This window comes from Perissodus microlepis, chromosome 14 (genome assembly GCF_051167445.1).
Source record: "Perissodus microlepis isolate ML-2025 ecotype Zambia chromosome 14, ASM5116744v1, whole genome shotgun sequence".
Taxonomy (NCBI): domain Eukaryota; kingdom Metazoa; phylum Chordata; class Actinopteri; order Cichliformes; family Cichlidae; genus Perissodus; species Perissodus microlepis.
This window is the reverse complement of record NC_140474.1, coordinates 38,533,883-38,556,171: the sequence shown is the minus strand read 5'-3', so window position 1 is coordinate 38,556,171 and position 22,289 is coordinate 38,533,883. Positions and strand designations below refer to the sequence as shown.

Below are 22,289 nucleotides of genomic sequence, written 5' to 3'. Positions count from 1 at the left end.
CAGAGAACGTGTGCATTCATTAGCACATTATCCATGTTTTCCACTGAGTGACTGAGGGGCGTCCAGTCAGTGTTTCCAGAGCGTCTCACAGTGAGCGGGGCTGCAGGACTGAACAATACAGACACACAGAGCTGTTTGGCTGTCTGTGAGCTCGTCTGCTCTTTGGATCAGTTTCCATGACTCAAAGGGATATCCCACACCGCCTCTAGACCCCCACCCCACTCCTGCTCGCTGCCCTTCCTTTCCCTCCCCACCCTTCCCCAGCCTCCACCCCCTCAGTGTCACTCCCTTCTTTCATAGTTTACCACCAACAATGTTCTTCGCTCACAGTGAGGCTGGTGGAGGACTTTTCAAGACACGGATCCCGGATGGATTTGAAGCTTTGTTTTGAGTGCGCATGTGAAGGACAGCATCGAAGACAAAAGCGAGGGAGGGAAGGGTGAGTGACACTGCAAATGTATGCGTGTTGAAGTGACTGGCAGCGGGACGGACACATGGTGTGGCGTTTGTCTGGTGACAAACGGGAAGATGTTTGGACCTGCTCCTAAAAATGGTGGTGTTTCTGGGTCGGCCTTCAGACATTTAGGCTTTTTGTTTGTGAGGCTGTGATGTTGGTGTCATGTAGACTGTTTATTAGATGATCCAGAAAAACTGAGCCGGTAGGAGTGCAATACCATAGTCGTTTGATTACTGATGCATTACTGTGTAAGCTGCCTTTAAAAGTAAAAATATTACCTGCAGTAATATTTAGATTACATTAGTATTTGATTACTTGATGCACATTTTATTTGTACAGTGTTAATATACAAAGTAAGTCATCAGATACACGTAGGTCTTGTTAGCATAAAGTACTGGAGTACTGCCACTGACCCTGCCTCATCCTTCATTCAGACTCTAGTGGGGTCTATGATTAATAAAATGAACATGGTGAACATGTCAGTGGTTACCTGTCCAGAGTGTTACCTGGCTCTCCTCCCATGGCAGCTGGGATAGGCTCCGGCCCTTCTGTGACCCTGAGTCAGATAAGCTGATGGATGGGCTGAGGGTTGTTTTCACACACACTTCTGTGTAACCATGCCAACCATCCATTGACCCCAGCCCGACTGTGACTCCACCAACATGTCGGTCGTTCTGATACAGCAGCACTGAAATAACAAGCAATGGGAAGATACCTAAAATCACCAAACTTGTGGTGCTTTAAACAAACAGCTTTAAGTCTCACAGCCACACATACGTGGTTCTTCTCCGTGTTTTGTGCTCCACTGAGCGTGTGCGACCCTCGGTGTGCGTCGTCCAGCGCGCTGCAGCAGGCGGCGGTGCTCTCGATCCTCCTCCTGAGGATTACTGCGGTTCAAAGGGCCTCTTTGTCCCCACAAGACTGGAATGCCTGTCCAGCGCCGCGTCTTTGGGAAACACTGAGCCAAGAGTCAGCAGAGCCACTGAGCAAAGGAATACCACGCTGATCTTCCCCCTGCGCCCCTCTTCTCCTCCACCTTGGACATGAGCACTCGGGATGGGGTGATCGTGGCTCAAGAGTTGGGCGTTCGCCTTGTAATCGGAAGGTTGCCAGTTTGAGCCCCGGCTCGGACAGTCTCGGTCGTTGTGTCCTTGGGCAAGACACTTCACCCGTTGCCTACTGGTGGTGGTCAGAGGGCCCGGTGGCGCCAGTGTCCAGCAGCCTCGCCTCTGTCAGTGCGCCCCAGGGCGGCTGTGGCTACAATGTAGCTTCATCACCAGTGTGTGAATGTGTGGATGACTGGATGTGTAAAGCGCTTTGGGGTCCTTAGGGACTAGTAAAGCGCTATACAAACACAGGCCATTTACCATTTTACTTTCTGATACCTGACTCGAGATACTCAGGTATCAGAGATAAAAAGGATCCTGATCACAGAGCATCTGAGTGTGAAAGATGTTTACTAGAATAAATATGATCAAAACTAAGAAATATCTTACTATGTTTTAACTATACTCTACTACTGCATTAAAACCTTTGCTGGGCAGCAGAAGTCTGTGTTAATATGAAGGCAGAGGAGCATCCTCAGAGAAGTGTTCTGTTAATTATTATTAGGACTCTAATGTGGCTAAAATCACATTTCCAGAAGGTTGATTCTGACGTTTTCAGTGGGACAAACGTTTCATCATCATCCAGCTGACTGCAGGTTTCTCCAATCTTATAAACAGGACATTTACACAATAACTGAAACCATCCCACTGAAGGAACGATGGGCTGGGAGGTCAGCTTATGATCATTAAGATGCAAATTGGCATTGATCAACAACCACTGATCATTGATCGATGGTCCAAAAAGTCAGAATGGTCCAAGACGTCACCTGGATGAGTGATGAAACATGCAGATGAACAGAATCAACCATTTGGGATTTTCTTACCTGGATGATTGAGCGTGCATCGGGATATTTGAACTGGTTATGTTAGTCAACCAGTTTCTATCTGTGCATTGATTTGGTGGGAAGAAACAGACTAAAAGTCACTAAAGCAAGCAGAAGAAATGATGAGAATGGCAAAGGTAAGCTTGTCACATTGCACACATGTTGATCCAGCCACACTCAGCAGAGGCCTTCACTGTCATATAATGTCATTTAATGACCGCTGGCTGTGTGACGCAGGCTGTTCGTGTAGGGCTAAACTGTAGAAATCAGGAGTTCGTGGAAAAGCCCGTCTCTGTCAGTCACCAGCTGTTTGTGTTGAGTGAAGCAGTCATGCATGGCTACTCTCTCCTGGTAATTCAAACAGCTTCCATAGCTGAGAATTTCTCATTGTCTTAAATGCTGAAAATGGAAGCTTTTTCTTGCTGTGGAGTTACAGGAACATGCCCGTGGGAAACCTAAAGAAGAGTGTACCTAAAGAAACGGCACCTCAGTAATTTGTTATCCCAATGCTGTGACTGTGAGGACCACAGATTAAGAGCTATTTTTGTACTCCTTCAGCCAATCCCTGAGCCTTGTTGCCCTAAATGGAAGACGTTCTCTCCTCGTTTCGGTTGTTTCACTGAAACTTTCAGCTCTCTGAACCTTTCCAGCATCCGGTGCAGTATTCCTGTACAATTCCTGTACAACTCACAAGCAAGTGGAAAATCTGAGCCGACATACTCAGTGGGACAATGGCAATGAATCAAAAACTTACTGCAGCAAACACAAGGGCGCTTTTCAAAGAAGTAAAAAATGTGTTCTTTTGCAGTTGCTTCCACTCGTACGTTGGAGTAAAGCAGCAGCCAGAGACACTGAGTCATCTGTGGCTGTGGGTCCAGCTCTGCGCCTTAGTCAGAGCTGCCTTTTAGCAGCGCTGGATCACAGTGGTTTGGATAATGACAACACGGATGCCCTGAGGTATCATCGCTGCTGTCACTGGAGATGTGAACGTGATAATGACAGCCCTCTGATCCTCACAGCTGCTGAGATGCAGTTTCACACTTTGATGACAAACACAGTTTTTCATGTCTGCTGTTTGTTCTGTGTAACCAGCAATCATCTGCAGTCACCTGAGCATCAGGCTGTGCAACACCGTCAGCTGGTACAATGGTGTTCGTGCCAAAGGGCACGCTGGTAGATGCATGATGACATCCATCCAGATGTCTCGTGCTTTTTTAATGGACACGATCCCCAAAACCCTTTGCGGTTGTCAGTCTCGGGCTCTTCAGCTTCACTGTGGACATCGAGCTGCTCAGAAACACGTGAGCAGCCTCATGTTGTGGATCCTTCATATTCCTGTGACTGAAGTTTGGTTTTAGGCCGAGAACAACTTAACCCTGATTCCACATCTCCATCGTTTTTCTGTTAGCCTAGCCACAGCTAGCTATAGCATGAACACGCGTTCATTTTTTGCTTGTCCCACTTCGCCGTCACACCGGGACAGCAGCCATAGCGTCACTTTTATTGGTTTGTTTTCTTTGGGAATGACGGCGCATTTAGAGCCGCCGCACTACGTCAGACTTAAGCCGTCACTCTTTCACTTTGCCCTCATCTTCTACCACTTGGCTGTGTTTGTGTCTGCGTGTGTGTTCTTACCGCTCTGTGGTAACACACGACAGCTGGTGTGTTTAGCTGCCTGCTGATGATGGCGTCCCTCCAGCAAGCAGCGTTTCATGCCAGAATAATAAATCTGTGTTTACGCACGCTATCAGACTAGAAGGGCTACAGCAGGATCTCAGTGTGCATAGATTTACATTTTAATGTGTGTGGTGCTTGGCTTGGTTTTATCTGTGGAACAATATCATTTAGACCAAAAATGGGACGTGCCATTGGCCAAGCGATAAATATGAATGATCTTTATTCTGCAAAAAAAAAATAAAAAAAAATCAGCCCTGGAGCGTTGTTGTTTTCGATTCATTGATTTGAACAACACTGGGCTGTAAAGCCGGTTTCTCACACATTTGGTTTCCAAACCAAATCTTATTTTAAAAAACAAACAAATCTGCTGCTGTACCAGTGAAAGGACACCGAGGAGCTTGTCTAAGCAGATTAAGTTTTGCTTAGGATAACTGAGCCTCATGTTTACAATAAAAACACTGAAAAAGCAACGGCTCTGTTTCCACAAACTGAAGTGCATTTGCTGTGGCCTCTTGGGGGCACTGGAACAACCTGTGAGACAATTTATTTTCTAAATTATTTTCAGATATAATAAACAGTCATCAGTTTAAATATATTTATGACACTTGGGGGCAGAGCTTAGCCAACAGTGACTGTTTCAAACTCAAAGATGAGATTTCTGTGGTTACATTATCAGCCAAAGTGAAAAATAACGACAGAAGACGTATCTGCCACAGGTCGGGCAGAAACTGTGCTCATAAACGAAGCAAGTGTTATTCACTTTGCAGTCACACATTATGTCATCTCACTCTAGAGAAACAGCTGAATATAATTTTACCTGAGGCTGTGCTGATTATAAATGAGCAAACATTACCCACACATCGACTGTGGCCGACACTGTGCTGAAATCCTTCATCTCTGCTCTGTAGGAAACAGTCGGTCCACTACTTTAAGAAGTACCTTGAAGGCCTCGGTTCAACTTTCATGTTGGAGCCGTTTTTCAGCCACGACTAGAAGCCTACAGAAATTGCCAGCAGCAGATTCTCAACGTCAAAATATTGGTTGAGTAACATTAAAATGTATTTGGAGCACGGATGAATGCAAGACTGATATTCACTCTTCTGTCAGCTGTGCTCTGGCCCATCACTGAATGCTCTTCTAAGTGCCTTTGCATGAGGCTTTTTCACCACTATGTAAAAACCACCAGCTACTTGTTGTCACTGGGCCAGTACAGGAGGGCAGAGCCGTGGGCGCAGCCTGCTGCTGCTGCATGGCCACCATGTCAGCCATCGTTTGGGCAAGTGCCTGGACTCTGTGCAGGGACTGCAGGTTACAACTGTATGTTCATTTCTTTTGGGGACATCTAACTGACATAATACTTTCCCTAGCCCCTAACCATAAAAAATGAAGGCCTGACCCTAAACCTAACCATAACCCAACTGTGACCCTGTCACTAAAACCACATTTTGAGTCTCACAAATGTCTTCAAACTAGTGGGGACAAAGATTTGGTCCCCACATTAGTATGATTAAAATCAGCTGTGGGCCAGCCTCCCACAGCACTGTCCCCTGAACACACTGCTCCACCACTCCCCGCAAACCACAATCATATTTAAGACAAACACAATAATATAATAATCTAGCTCTCAGATAGTAGGAGAAGTATGCAAGACATTACAAAAGAAGGCTAGCTTTAACAGCCGATTAAAAACCCAAGAAAAAGTCCAACAAGGAAAAACCCCACAAACAGAAAGGGATAAAAACCGCTGATCACAGGGTAAGAAAGGCAGCTCCTAGAGGAGCAGAACCAGGACAGGACTATTTATACACAATCGGAGGGGAGGGGGGCACAAGTGGAAGGAGTTAAAATGCCAAAGGACAATCAGACGATGACAGAGACAGAGTAAAACTAACACTCAGAAGAAAACTAAGCAAACACCAACACCAGTGATATGATAACAGGAAGAACAGAGAGAACTCAAACTGCTGCCAATAAAAAGGATCCAAAAATAAGAGAATGATAAAGAAATGAAAACAAAGAAAAAACAGAACAACACTTTGTGAATTTTCATTTGTGTAAATGAACCAAGAATCCAGAAACAAGTAAACAACCTTCAGGCTCAGAAACTCTGCACTAGTGATGGGATTTCTGGCTCTTTTTAGAGAGCCGGCTCTTTCGGCTCTGAACCGGCTCTTCAAGTTGTTTTGTTGCTTTGATTGATTTTTTATTAACAATAATATAAAATTATGCACAAAAGGAATTACTAATGTAAAAAAATGGTTCTATTTATTAGGGGAGCAACGATGCACAAAATTCACGGTTCGGTTCGATACTTTGGTGTCACGGTTCGATATTTTTCGATACAAAAAAAAAATGTTCATGCCTTTTTAATTTGTCATTTATTAAAATTATGAATATATATTTTAACTCAAAAGTACAGTTTTTAAATTTAATGTTGCTGAAACAACAAAATAATAAAAATAATAAATCTATCTGATGGAGAAATCACTCATCTTTGGAAAAGAGAGTTTATTACAGAGAAATGTCTCTTTCCAAAATTAAAGCTATACTATACGCTTCTTCTGGGCTATATTCTCAGCAGCATATTAAACATATCAGGTCCCCATAAGGAGAATCCTGTGCTAACGGCTGTCTAAATGACTCGGGTAAAGTTTGTAGCATGCGTGCTTGTTGTTTTTGTCTCCTTCCACTTGTCTTTGCACGAGGATGATGACGGAGTAAATGTGCAGTCATATTCGTTGTGTTCCCACTAGTGCTGTCAGCGTTAATCTGAAATGACCTTAACGCCACAACACGGCAAATCTCCGTTAACGAGCTACCGCGGATTGCCCCGTGCGTGGGGCTGGACGGCGTCAACACGTTAACGAGCTAACTGCGCTAACACACTAGTTCCCACCAATGTAATAGAGCATTGCGTGGCACATCCAACATACTGTTTTACTTTAGTCCATGACGCGCTTACCTTCAGGGTCATACGTCACATGAAGACCAAAATAGTTCCAAAGGCCAGATCTGAATGAGGGTGGGGGAGGTTCAAATTGCCATGTTGCAAGGAGCTTAACTTCTGTCTCGCTAGCTTGCCCTGCGCTCAGTGAATCTGCGTTCGACTACTCCGCCTAGGCTGCACTGTCGAGCGCAGATCCACTGAGCGCTCAGCACAGGCAGCATCGTCAGAAGGAAAGTTGATAAAATAAATTAAAAATTTTGTATTGTTCGATACATATGCGTACCGAACCGAAAGCACTGTATCGAACGGTTCAATATCGATAGGAGTATCGTTGCACCCCTAATAGATATATATGTTTATACATAAATATATGCGGTGGCCCCTACAGACAAAACACGTACAAACTCCAATTTCTAGCATTAACTGAACTTCCAAAGCAGAGCTACTAGATCACTTAAATTACACAATTGAAAGCATGTGTGTATTGTTTGTGTATTTATACACAAGCACTCATATATATTCAAATAATTACAAAAATGTACATTTACCTGTTACTACCACACACCAAATCCGGTTGTTGGTACTTGCTGGCTTGTGTAGCCACCAGGTAACAAAAGCTCAACACTGCCCCCTAGCATCCTGGAGCACTTCTGTTGTGTTTGTACGTGTTTTGGAGTTTGTATGTGTTTTGTCTGTAGGGGCCACCGTAAATATACTTTTATTTATTCACTCCACATAAAATGTAATAAATAAATCATATGATACAAAAACCAACTATTCACAGTTCAACTTTTAACTATTTAAATTTTCAGCTTTTTCCTTTTAAACAAATTTAAAGTGAAACAAAACAAAACACTGCAAACCACAACACAATTAAATATAAATTAAAATATGAAAACAAAAAGAAGATGCACATTCTCTGTCATATGGACCTGCATGAATAAACTTTCTGAATCCTTTATCATCTGCAACTGAAAATAGTTGTGGATGATTACTATACCTTTCTAATGTGGCGTTGTTGTCCCTGGCTCTCTTTCTCTCTCTCTCCCTCCCGCTCTGTTCCTGTGCTACTGAGTGTAACTACCGCCCCTCCCCCCTCTGCCCAGCGTAAAGCACAAGGCTCGCTGTGGAGTGAAGCGGAAAAAAGAGAGAGAGGGAGAAAGAAAACAACCCACGGCTCGCGATAAGGAGCCGGCTCGCGTCGTTCACGTCAAAGATCCGGCTCTAAGAGCCATTTCGTTCATGACCGACACATCACTACTCTGCACCCACACGGGTGTAATCTGTACTTTGGTTTTCAGACGTGTGCAGCAGAAGGCCGTAATTCCAGTGTGAGCATAAGAGGAAAAACAAAAGCATCGTTATCACGTGGAGGCAGTTTGATCCCTGTTACCCCTGCAGCGGCTCTTCCAAACAGCTCCAACCAAATTATAACAAACTTTCATATTTGAGGTCAGACTGGTCCCACAGCAGAGGCTAACCCCGACCTTGGCCTGTGCCACCAACAGGAAGTGGACCTTGGCTTGTCTCGCTGTACAGGAAGTCTACATATAGTGACACTCAGACAGCAGAACCAAGCGTCTCTGTGTATTTTTGTCTTCCTCTATCTTCCACACACTTCCTGCTGCTGATGTCTTTAAACTCCTTCGTCATGCCCTTCATCACAAACACTGCTTTACTTGTTCAGAAGTAAAGCTTGGACAGTCATGGAGATCATTTTAATGCAGTGCAGCTCTTTTTGTTAGTCTGTTTGAATAAACCACCAAAGTTCATTACTTTTATTGTCTGCATCACCAAAAGTGTCGTATTTTTAAGGAGTGTAAACTGAGCTGGTGTTTCAGCCTTTGTGTTGTTTGGTGGCTCCAGAAGCCGTCAGAGCGCTTTGAAGCTCTTTTGTAGCGGTCGTTTCTTCGAGCCCTGAAGCACCACAACTAAGGACGCCTCTAACCAGAGCTATTCAGGATCGCCTTGTAAAACTTGTAAATGCTATGTTTAGGTCTGGGTTTGAATGCCAACACCAAAGTGGGAGCTGTGGTGCCTGTGCAGGCTGGTCTATTTTATGAAATAAAACTTATTATGTCTACAGACCTCTTCATAACATGTACCAGTGTACAGACACATCATGTTAAAAACATGTTAGGCAGGACGTCTGCTCTGTTGTGCTGACCTGCTTTTCATTGTGCTCTTCTGTCTTTATTAGCACTTTTATCAGCAGTTAGCAAAGCTGCTTGAGCTGTTAGCATAAATGGACAATTGTTCAGTCAAACAGAGCAGCTAGAGTTCAAGTGGACTCTTCATTACGTTTTTGTAGATGACGTCACGTTACATCTGGTTACGTAACGTGTCCACAAAGGCAGACTGTCATTGTTGTTGTGATGCTAATGGTCAGTGGTCAGGTCAGTTATGTAAGAGGGTCCGGTGGAGTCAGCGTCAACCTTTTAGGGAGTTTTCCTCTTGATTTGCAGATTGTTATACAGCATTTATGCTGCCGTTGGATCCGCCCTTCGTTTCTCTCTAAAAACAGAATGTGTCATTTGGCTTGGGCTCCATCCAGCAGAGTAAACACCACAGCATGCAAACAGCCTGAAGTAGCATGAGTGTTCTTGGAGCGTTGGTTTCCTGAGGACGGACGATTTCGTGCGACTGCTAAAACCAACTCTACATTTTGCAACATGACTTTTTGCAGGTTTTATGAGACCATGCAGAACCACTGCACTGGGTATTGTTTCATATTATTTCTCAGATATATGACATATAGGGCAAAGTTAGCATAAACCACGCAGGAAAAGGTGAGAGAACATGCAGCCAGGGGCAAACTGAGAGCATTATAATGATAAGAAGGAAAAATGATGAAGAGAGTGTCTAGTGAAGGAAGGTGGAGAGACAGAGAAGACATGGATGGATATCCCTGCAGGGGGAGGATTAGCCAGCTGACTCCATTATCAGAGCCCAGAAGACAGAAGCAGAGCTGCGCTGTGGCAGCTGGCTGAACAAGATAGAGGCTTGAGAGAAATGACATCCTGCTATCTCTTCCTCTCCTTCCTCATGTTGCTCCTCATCTGCCCTCATTCGTTCATCTCATTTTATACTCAGGCCCCCGATGGGCTCCATCCTCTGGCTGTTGGAGCCCACAGCTCTGGGAAACTAGAATCATGTGTGCTGTTATGTTCACACAGGATTTACACTGGTCACCACCCTCAGCATATAACAGAGTCAGCTTTTTATACAAGTGGAATATTCATTATGGGCTCAAACGCCCACTCACATCCTGGGCTGTCTGACCTCAGTAAGTCACATGATAGGGCGGGGCTAGGTTTCACCTGAAACCTTGGCTGATTGTGACCCACACCTGTTTTCACACCTTGGCTCCTGTGATTAGACAGTGGATCAACAGGGGGTGCATGACCCTCCTGGGGGGACACTCCCATAGGGCTTAAATCTGGGACTCTCCACCACTGAACTGAAGAAGCATCTCGATGAAACGTCTTCAACAAACGTAAAGAAGTCCAGATGCTTTTCTTTCCAAGCTCCTTATTTAGTCTCTAACTGTTTTACAGCAGGCTGTTTGTCACTGAGAGGGCAGACGTAAATGAATGAAACAGTATTATATGCAGTGATTGTTGTGTTCTGTGTGATAATGGGGCCAACTGGTTATTAGTTCTTTGTTATCTTTAGTTGCCATTGTAAATGAGGATTGTAATGTAACAGTAATAAATGTTTTCCAGGAGCGTTCTCAAAGAGAATGGTTGTTCCTCTTTGTAATTGGCATAGAGGTCAAAGGTGACTATTGCTGTGATCTAGCACTATATAAATGAGCCAGTATTACAGTATATCATAAGTGTGTTATGTGTTAATCTTGTAGGTCCAGTCCAACCCACACTGGAACCTGTTAGTCGAACATTAGCAGGAGCAGAGGTAAATAATTTAATTGTTTATCAGTGTTTAGTGCAAAAATGAGCTGTTTGTCATGGCTGTAGGACTGGTGACACAACAACATGCTGAGTAAATAACTGAGTATTATTATTATTATGTGTTGGTAAAGTTCACAATCAAAAGTACCTGACATTATCTCTGAGCGGAGGCAGCAGTGGTATGTAGCTGTGTGCAGCATGCATAAAGATGTTGGAGAAGTCTTTTGTAGGTCAGAGAACAAAAAGCGAGTTTTGATCTCAGATTATGAAAAGAGTTTGGTTTATGGAGCAGAGCTGCTTAAGGAGTAAGGACTGGATGGGATTATTGCTGTCTTTACTGTGGTGTTGGATACTTTGTCATTAAAGCGACCAGGTGTGTTTGTAAGGATGTGTGTGGCACACCTGCACTCCTTCCCCTCCATTCATTTATGTGCTGTTGCTGTTTCCAGCATTTCAACACGTGATCATAAACTTCCCTTCAGCACAGTGTCTTGCCTGTGGCTACAGACTGCATCTATTCTCAAGCCAATACATTCAAACACATGATCCAACCTGCTGTGTGTAGCACGAGCTGTCAGTGTAGTTAGAATCAAATGCAGGTGTCAGTCTCTGCACCCTCTGGGTTTAAATCTGAAAACAGGGTCTTTAAGTCAATGACAGAGCGTTATTCTGACTTTAGCATGTGTAACGCACCATTCGACAGTCATAAGAACGTATCAACAACTACTTTAAAAACAGCTTCCTCCCACTGTTAGCATGACATCAGAGAGAAGTGTTCATTTTATACTCAGTTTCCTCTTGAGTCAGACATCATGTCCGTTTCCATTGCAGTTTGTTTTTTCCCCTAATGAATGTGTTTATTGAAATCAGGTCCTACACTGATGTGGCAGAACTGATTAGCTTAGTCCTGCTGTGGTCAGAAGACTGAGTGGTGAGAACATTTTATATCATTTGCTGGATCGCTACCTCCATATCAACTACTTGGCATTTCTTCACATTAGTTTTAATAAAGTTACCCTTGAAGTACAGATGTAGCTTAAACACCTGTAGAAAGGTCCTACAGACGGGTTAGTGGACTTTACTCCTAACTGCTGCTGCCTGCTACAAACAGCAGGTAATCACATTGTTAAAGAAACAACATTGTAACGTACGGTACCCAAACAGAGGGCTCAAGGTGTCCTCACCAGTGTTGGGACTAACGCGTTATTAAGTAACGCGTTACAGTAACTACGTTATTATTGTGGTAACGAGCACGGTAACTACTTATTATGCCAAAATCAGGAACGCGTTACTCGTTACTGGGATTTAGATAGGCTCGTTATTCATTACTTTGTGTGGTGGACTCGCAGAGCTTCACAGATTCAGTTACAGGTATTCAAGTATCAAGTATTCAGGGGAGGCAAGAGGAGAGACCCGAGGCGGCCGCCGGTCCGAGTGTCAGGAGAACTTCAGGTAAGAAGTTATGACCTGCAGTCTGTCTGGGTCAGATATAAACCAAGTTTAGGTGGAGTTTATTTTCGTTATGCTGACTTTTTCGTACTGCGTACTAGCTAGCATGATGGAGTTTCTATACAGCTGGGCGGGTGCATTTATTTCTATATTAATATATAACAGATAATTTAATACAGATATGTAATGTATCACAAATCTGAGCCTAATGAGTGCACAGCATGACAGAGATGAAAGAATAAAAACATGTTTGCATCGTTCTCTCACTTTTAGCCTTCAGCTTGTTGTTGTTGCTTTGACTAAGCTTTATTAGCTTTAGCATTAAAATAGCTAATGCTAATGTGAAACCAACAAAAACAACTACTGACAGAAAGCAACAATTTTTTGTATCATTTCCCATTTTGTTGCAATTTTGTGTGTAATGGACATAATAAATACTAATGTCTTTCCAGAGCTCGTCAACTCAATAAACTGAAACAGCACAATTAATGAAATGTATCATATTTCTTTTAAGTGGAGAGATCAAGTGTTGTAACACAGAAGCAGAGAGAGAAAAACCTGTCAGAGACGTCTGATCTATGGCTCATAACCACAGGGAAATTGTTTTTATTCCATGAAATGAGCACGGGTCTGTTCATAGAGTAATATCTGCTACGTGATGTTAGGCTAACAGAGTGCTGGATGGACACTGTCCTTTGATGAGCATGAAGCCACCCTCACTTTTGTCAGTCTTCACATTCCTGATTATCTCTGCATCCTCAGAGAAGGCCCAGACTGTTTAAATCATCCGTTTGTTGGAGAGGAGCCCGGACTGTTGTTGAGTTAGCTACTAGCCACACTGTACTGAGTGATACTGGTAAACCTGTCCATATTTTTAGCGCCACCATTCTCAGCTAGATTGTTAGTCGCACCCCCGAGAGGACGAACTCTTTCACAGCCAAACTCTGCAGTGTGAAAATAGCTCGTCTCCAGCTGTGCTGTCTTTTACCTTCTTTTTTTCTCATCTATTATGTATCGGCATGTCATCTACCTATTTCATACTTTTACCCTCCATCTACTTGGCATGCTGTGAATGCTTTGACATTTTTGTATTCCAGCTATTTGGGGAGCTTCCCTCCCCCACTTTTTATAACCTCATCAAAAACCAGATTCCCTCATGTGTGAGAGCTATGTCTGCTCATCAGAAAACAATGTCAGCCTTTCTGTCCTGGCATGAGAGGAAGAGTGAGGGATCGAAAGATGGAGAGTTCTTTGTGTTTCCACTCAGAGTTCGAGAGAAAGAAAAGCCGCTGTTGTGTCCCCCCCACATCCCACGGTCTGAGAGAAATGGCCTTTGAAGTGGAGGGAGCTAACACCATGCTCCACAGTGGCATTTAAATGGAGAGCAGAAAATGTAACAACGAAACAGTAAATCTTGTCAGAATCTAAGTAAATGACGATACGTTGTTGTACTTTTCCACATTTTCTGTGGTATTTTATTTGAAGACTCGCAGTGTTGTGATTGGCTGAGCTCGATAACAGCATGACTGTGTTATTGTGTACTTGTCAGATTAACATCCATGTCTATACCAGCACTCAGTAGAATATTAACTTAATGAGACGATCAGTGTTCACTCTTCATCGCTGATGAGGTTTCATCTGTCGGTCGTTGTGATGGTCTGTGTGGGGTCTTTATCAGAGCGTCCCTGTTAAATCACTGCTGTGAGCTGGATGTGCTTAGTGGCAACAGCTTGTTCACACAAAACACAATGGGAATAGGAAAAACGGAAATAGGAGAAACAAAAACGGAAATATATTGAAGGATTTTTTTCTTTCTCGTGTTCTGGATTTACTCTTCCTGACTGAAACCTGGATTTCTCCCGGTGAGTTAAGCGCTTTCATTGAACTAGTACCCGCTGACTGTACCTTTTTTAATGTTCCGAGAGCTTCTGGTCGCGGAGGAGGGCTTGCTGTTGTTTTTACGGCTCACTTGGACTTGAAGCAGCTTTTCCCTTCGTCTCGCTACACCAGTTTTGAACTCTGTTTATGTAAACTGGGCCACTCGCCTTCGTTGTTATGTGCGATTGTTTATCGCCCGCCGAAATATAACAAGGTGTTCTTATCAGAGTTCTCAGAGTTTCTTGCTGATTGTGCATCACGGTATGACCAGATCCTCCTGCTTGGTGATTTTAACATTCACGTTTGCTGTCCGGGGAAGCCCCTGGCCAAGGACTTTCTGGACTTAGTGAACTCTTTTAATTTTGTCCAATCTGTTAGTGGTGCCACTCAAGAACGTGGTCACACACTGGACTTAGTTTTATCTCATGGTTTATCTGTTTGCAATGTACGGGTTGAAGATGCAGTATTTTCTGATCATATGCCTATCTTATTTGATATTGCTCCTTCTAACGCTTTTGCAAATCAGGCTGCACCTGTTCGATGTTATCGTGCCTTTGGCTCTGATTCTGCCGAACGGTTTTCTATACTGTTTGACAAATTAATGTCTTATGCCCCTGAGTTGCCCACTGCAGATGACCTACTTTTGTATTTTGACTTTGCTTGTAAATCTGTGCTTGATGTTGTTGCCCCTTTGAGACTAAGAAAATGTAAATCTAAGACTAGTCCTTGGTTAACAGATCGTACCCGAGCTATTAGAAGACAATGTAGGAAATGCGAAAGACAATGGAAAAAAGACAGATTGTATGTCTCCCTGGAAGCCCTAAAGATAAGTTGGAAAACTTATCAGAGGGCAGTTAAGGCCGATAAACACTCCTACTTTTCTCAATTTATTTCGGCCAACTCTCACAACCCTCGTGTTTTATACAATACGATTAATTCTGTACTTAACGTGGAGGGTTACAACCTTTTGCCGTCCTCTGAGGCTATGTGCAATAAGTTTATTACCTTTTTTGTGGACAAGATTGCTAGCCTGAGGCCTCTGATTCCACCTATTGTTGAGCCGGCCATGCATCCTCCTTGCTCAAGCCTATTCCCTGCTTTTGCACCGATTTCTCTGCGCGACTTAGAGGAGTTGGTGCTACATGCTAAGCCCTGTGGCTCCCCGAATGATGTTGTTACTCCCCGCTTTCTCCAAAAAGTATTTCCCATCATTGGACCTTATATCCTGAAAATTATCAATACTAGTCTGTTAACCGGTCAAGTTCCTAGTGGGTTTAAACATGCAGTCATACACCCCTTACTTAAGAAACCTGGCCTTGATAGTTCTACTATGTCAAATTTTAGACCTATCTCCAAGCTTCCCTTTTTAAGCAAGATCTTGGAGAGGATTGTACATACCCAACTGTTGGATTATTTGAACGATTCGCAACTGTCTGAAATCTTCCAATCTGGTTTTAAGCCCTTTCACAGTACGGAGACAGCTCTTGTTAAAGTTATGAATGACATTCTTGTTGCTACTGATCGTGGTAAATATGCTGTGCTTGTGTTATTGGACATGACAGCTGCATTTGACACAGTGGACCACGACCTGCTGATCTCCCGCTTACACCAATGTGTGGGAATTTCTGATTTGGCATTGTCATGGATAAAATCATATCTTTCCGAAAGGAGTTTTTGTGTCAAGCTGGGACTGGCCGCTTCCTCTGTGGCCCCTCTGCTTTGGGGTGTGCCCCAGGGATCTATCCTTGGGCCATTATTTTTCTCGCTGTATTTACTCCCCCTTGGTGCGATTTTTCGTAAACACGGAGTGTCATTTCATTTGTATGCCGATGACTGTCAGCTTTACTTACCTTTTAGTCATTTGGATACCTCCCCATGTCAACCACTGCTTGACTGTCTTAGCGATATTAAATTATGGATGGCAAATAATTTTTTGAATTTTAATGGTCGCAAAACGGAAGTAATTTTATATGGCCCGCATCGTTCTACTGATACCCCAGATGTTGATTTTGGTGATTTGACCTCTCATCTGAAAAGTTCAATCACTAATCTTGGTGTTAAACTTGATTCTGCGCTTACTTTTGAAGGTCATGTAAATGGGGTGGTAAAATCAGCTTTTTATCACCTCAGACGCCTGTCGAAGGTTAAGCCTTTCCTTTCCAAACCCAATTTGGAAACTCTTATTCATGCTTTTATCACCTCACGTCTGGACTATTGTAATTCCCTTTTAATAGGGGTCGGGTCGGGCACCTTGTCACGCCTGCAGTTAGTGCAAAATGCGGCGGCGCGATTTTTAACCGGTAGTAGGAAATTCGATCACATCACTCCGGTTCTGGCTTCCTTGCATTGGCTTCCCATTGAATTTAGGGTTCGTTTTAAAGTCCTTTTATTGGTTTTTAAATCTTTAAATGGTCTGGCTCCTGTCTACTTATCTGATTTGCTGAAGCCACATGTTTCTCCTCGCTCGCTCCGTTCAGCTGAGCAGCTGCTGCTGTCGGTCCCTAAGTCGCGGCTGAAATGCAGAGGAGACCGTGCCTTTTCAATTGCGGCTCCGATGCTCTGGAATAACCTTCCCCTCCAAATTAGACAAGCGTCATCAGTGCAGGTCTTTAAGTCCAGATTGAAAACCTATTTTTATTCCCTGGCTTTTAACTCTGTAGGAAACTGACACCTTCTTATTTATTTTATTGTATGTAATGATTTTATGGTATTTTTAATTTGGTAGTTGTTTTGATCTGTGTTGTTCAGCACTTTGGTCTGCCTGGTGTGTTCTTAAAGTGCTATACAAATAAACGATGATGATGATGATGATGATGAAATAGGAAAAACAAAAATGGAAAAAGGGAAAAATGAAAACGGAAATAGGAGAAAAGAAAACAGAAATAGGAAAAACTAAAATGGAAATAGGAAAAACATAAACGGAAATAAGAAAAAAGAAAACAGAAATAGGAAAAACGAAAATGGAAATAGGAAAAACACAATGGAAATAGGAAAAACCGAAATGGGAGAAACGGAAATGGAAATAGGAAAAACTAAAACGGAAATAGGGGAAAAATGAAAACAGAAATAGGGAAAAATGAAACGGAAATAGGAAGAAAGAAAACAGAAATAGGGAAAAAAGAAAACGGAAATAGGGAAAAATGAAAACGGAAATAGGAAAAAAGAAAACGGAAATAGGAAAAACGAAAATGGAAATAGGAAAAACAGAAACGGAAATAGGAAAAACAAAAATGGAAATAGGGAAAAATGAAAACGGAAATAGGAAAAATGAAAACAGAAATAGGAAAAACGAAAATTGAAATAGGAAAAATATAAACGGAAATAGGAAAAACAGAAATGGAAATAGGAGAAACGGAAAAATGGAAACAGAAATAGGAAAAAAACAGATGTCCAAAAGCACAAGGGAGGGTTTCTGGGGAGACAATAACCCGACGGACCAGTTGCAGGAACCAAAATATGCTAAGAATTGCGCTTGGAGACACTTAAAAGAAGTGGAGGATCTATCGGTTTTGTGAGGAAAGAAAAGATGAGAGGTAAGCGTGTTAGCCTGACTATTAGCCTAAAGATCTGTCATCAGTATTATAGGAATCATGAGAATAAAACACACTTACCTAGAATGTTTTGGTTCCTGCAACTGGTCTATTGGGTTATTGTTTCCCCAGAAACAATTCCCTTGTGCTTTTGGAAATCAGTTTTTTCCTATTTCCGTTTTTGTTTTTCCCATTTCCGTTGTGTTTTGTGTGCTTTTGCAGCGTTTTTTCTTATTGCTGTTGTTTTCTTAAGTTGAAGTCCGTTTGGCCTCTCAGGGCCACCGTACAGACTTCTATATCATTTGAACTGAGGTGTGGTTTGGAGATGGTGACCAGAATGGACAGGATTAGAAACAGGAATGTATCAGCACCTGAGATGGTTTGCACCTGTGCAGAGGAAGGATGAAACAAACAAATTATGTTCCCTGAACTCTAACCAGCTGTTCACTATAGTAATCAGTTACTAGTTACATTACAGGGTAACTACTGAAAAAGTAATATGTAACATTACAGGGTAACTAATGAGAAAGCAATATGTAACATTACAGGGTAACTAATGAGAAGGTAATATGTTGCATTACGAGGTAACTAATGAGAAAGTAATATGTTACATTACAGTGTAACTAATGAGAAAGTAATATGTTGCATTACAGGGTAACTAATGAGAAAGTAATATGTTACATTACAGTGTAACTAATGAGAAAGTAATATGTTGCATTACAGGGTAACTAATGAGAAAGTAATATGTTACATTACAGTGTAACTAATGAGAAAGTAATATGTTGCATTACAGGGTAACTAATGAGAAAGTAATATGTTACATTACAGTGTAACTAATGAGAAAGTAATATGTTGCATTACAGGGTAAGTAATGAGAAAATAATATGTTACATTGCAGTGTAACTAATGAGAAAGTAATATGTTGCATTACAGGGTAACTAATGAGAAAGTAATATGTTGCATTACAGGGTAACTAATGAGAAAGTAATATGTTACATTACAGTGTAACTAATGAGAAAGTAATATGTTACATTACAGGGTAAGTAATGAGAAAATAATATGTTACATTACAGTGTAACTACTAAAAAAGTAATATGTTACATTACAGAGAATGAAGTCATTCTGATACTTATGAGTTACCAAACAGAAAAACCTTTTCACTTAGCTCATGCATGCTGCTCAGCGGTGTGTTCTGCACAGTTATCACTGGCTGCATTCACTTTACCTGCACAGTGAGTTGTATTGGCAGCACTCCGTCCTCCACATAACCAGCAGCACATTTGGGATTCTTCCTCACAGCTTTAGCTCAGAAACTGCTGGCTGCAGCTCCTCTTCAGCAGGCCCTGACGCCAGTGCTGTGGACGTGGTTGGACGTAGTCTCATTAGCAGCTTGTGCGTTTGCACAGAATAATGCACCTTTACTTCTGCGATGTAGAAGCCATCATTTGTGTCTTCAAGTGGGACTGAAGACTGCGTGTCCGTATTCTGCTCTTCACGCTCTGTTTGTTCTATTCGTGCTTCTTCAGTCGGGGATTACGGTATATTTGCATAATTACAGTCATCCCCACTTTTTATGATTCAACAACTTCAAAACATTATTCTTCACTCTCTGCTTTTTTCTTCCGTTCTTTTGATCATTGCTTACACACACACACACACACACACACACACACACACACACACACACACACACACACACACACACACACACACACACACACACTCGTCTACCTGCTATCTTCAACTTTGGTGCTGCCAGTCAGGAATGTAGGTCTTCCCTTAGTGGAGCAAGCAGCAACAGGTCTGACCTTCTGAATGGGAGTTTATGTGAAGGGAAGCTTTAAACAAAAGACCACGATCAGGACAAAAAGACAGTCTGAAGAAGCTAAAGTCACCGAGCAGTGCCACGGGTGTCCCGCTCACAGTCGAGTCCCTGCTGGGTTTGCTGGGTCGGTCAGTCTGGAGCAGCGTGGTGCCATGCAGGCGATGCATTTGCTGGACAACTGGAGAAAGGTAGTGGTTATATTTGGAGCCAACCACTGACAGGTGAACACTTAAAACGCTGCTTGGTTCCTCTCACCGAACAAGGAAAAGAGGAGCAAAGTGTTTCTTCAGGCTCAAAAAGGAGTTTGTTTTTTTTTACACAAAAGCTCTTTGCTGAGAGCTCTTTGCTATTTTTATTTTCTGCCTGTTTTGTGATTTACTGTGTGAGGCTCGCTCGAGGCTGCGCAGTCTGTCAGGAGAGCAAACACGCTGATAATGCAGCAGTGCTTTGTTATCCTGAAGGCAGAGCGTATCGCGCACAACATTTTAGGCTTGCATACGACTCTGGTTGGCTCTGTAGACTCTGGGATAATTATGTGTTTTCTAACCTTTCCTGTGTGGTTTTCTGTGCTTCTCACATAATGACTGCAGTGTCTAACACATATACTAATATAGACACGGAGCGTTATTTATACACATCCATCCTGTGCTGACTTGATGGAAATACCCCAAAAATGACGTGAATAATATGTGATGAGTGTGTGTTTGAGGAGATTTCCAGTCAATGTGTCAAGAGGTTTAAATGTGTGTGTTTAAACCATCTGTTACCATCTGTTGTGTGTGTGTGCTGACAGTATGAATCACACCTATAGAGGCATTAGTGTGAGGGCAGAGTTGGGATGGGGATTCCCGACACGCACGCTCAGACTTTCATGAACTGTAGTGGAAACAAAGTGTGAGTCTGGGACCTTTTTAAGCTTTTAGCTTTTACTTAGACATGGACTCCAAAAAGAGAAATGTTTTTCCCTTTTTTTAATGTTTGAGAAATGAGCTCAGCCGTGACGACGTTTGTTACTCACGTTCTCATTTCCTCTTTCAGGATCTTCATGTGTCGCAGGGAGCCGTGGACAGCTCAGTGGATATGGACCGCCTGAACAGGAACATGCCGGAGTGTGGACGGCAAACTCACCAGGTGTTACAGGTGAGTGTGAGTGTGTGTGTGTGTGTGTGTGTGTGTGTGTGCGCGTGTGTGCGCGTGTGTGCGCGTGTGCTGTGAGATGGAAATAAGAGTCAGTCAGAGTTTTATTTTTGTTCATTGGTTCAGTCAGTGTAATGCACGTTAGACAGAAGTAGACGCCTTACCTCCACACTAACCTTGAGATCCAGTGTTATCATTGTGACCTACAGTGGGAGCTCCACAGCATCCAACCACAAACAACCAGAGCTGGGAAATAAGTGCAGAGTAGAACTTTAATAGAACTTTGTTTTTAATCTGTAGTTTTTTCTGACAACTGTTTACTTTCACTCCATACAGTTTTACACGAATATCTGTACGTCGTAAAACGGGCTCGTTACTTTAGGTTTAACACACCTGTGGGAAGTCCTTACTTCACATCACTGCACGACTTCAAATAGCGCACCGATCGGAGACTAAACGGTAACGCAGTATCCATCACTGGGGCTTCTAACATACAAAGAAGTAACAGAGGCAAACCCATATCATTTATGTATCATTCATAGCGCTGTGCTCAGGGTTCAGCTGTGCCATAACGAGCTGGACTGTGGTTTTTGGTGAGGATGTCAATAATTACAGGAGTGAGCATGAAGAGTCCAAACACTTGATAGTTTTGAATGAGCACATTTGTGTCCTGTAGCTCCAGGGAGCATTAAAGAGGCACACTGTTTTTGTTTTTGAAGAACTTCAAGCACAAGAACATAATCATTTAATTAGTAATTAGATTACACCAAACAGCCTCAGTGCCATTTTTTAGATGTGATCACTTGCTGAAAAAAGTCTTCATTTAGCCATATTTATTAGTCGCTGTTAAGGCCAGAGATGCATTGAGACCATTTAGAGTCGGACTCTTTGTAATGTGGCCTGGGACACCGTTCTTCTAAACGTGGCAGCTTCTTAAAAACACACAGAGGGCGCTCTCGTCGTCTGACATCCTCTGATGTTGAATGTTGGCACACTGGGCGATGGGACGGTGTCCTGGCATCGAGACTCCACGGAGCGTAAGCACAGAGGCTGACGTGTCACTGAGGTCGGCTCCAGCAGCACATATGTCGGTGAGGGTAAAGTAGTAATTAGACAGACTCGCAGATTAGATGTCTGTGCTTCACACCTGCTGCTTCTAAAAATCCTGCAGGCATTAAGGAGGGGGGGAGGGGGTGTTCTTCTTCTTTCCTTTTTTTCTGTGCATATATCCAGTTAGAGATTAAACTTCAGTGATTCCTGCAGACGTGCTCCGCAGACATGAGAGACGTTTAAAGGGAACTCGTCTTCATCTGCAGATCTTTTCAGTAGCTTTGACATTCAAAATACTCCTCATGTATCTCACACTGGGCCTGGCTGCTGCCCCTCATATCTGCTCTCTATGACATCATAAAGATCCATGAGCAGTGTAAGGCTGAGCTTTTGGCTCCCAGTTATTTGTACATTATTTCAAACTTTGGTTATGTTTAATGTGAGCATCCACCAAGGAACTCATTTCTTATTTCTTCAAAAGCACCCAGCTCAGCACAG

At 42.8% G+C, this 22,289-nt stretch overlaps 1 protein-coding gene across 7 annotated transcripts in view; it reads left to right on the top strand.

Moving 5' to 3' along the window:
- The window catches only part of phldb1b (pleckstrin homology-like domain, family B, member 1b), a 136,820-nt gene that overhangs the window by 15,604 nt on the left and 98,927 nt on the right, over nucleotides 1-22,289 (top strand). For 3 of the 7 annotated variants that reach the window (XM_084949855.1, XM_084949857.1, XM_084949859.1), the window contains exon 2: nucleotides 20,643-20,744. In XM_084949855.1, coding sequence (XP_084805981.1) covers nucleotides 20,685-20,744 — 60 coding nt within the window. In that variant the 5' untranslated portion in view covers nucleotides 20,643-20,684. Of the gene's footprint in view, nucleotides 1-330; nucleotides 440-19,715; nucleotides 19,793-20,642; nucleotides 20,745-22,289 lie in introns of those variants that run through there. The other 4 variants (XM_084949856.1, XM_084949854.1, XM_084949861.1 and 1 more) reach the window with 4 other exon arrangements.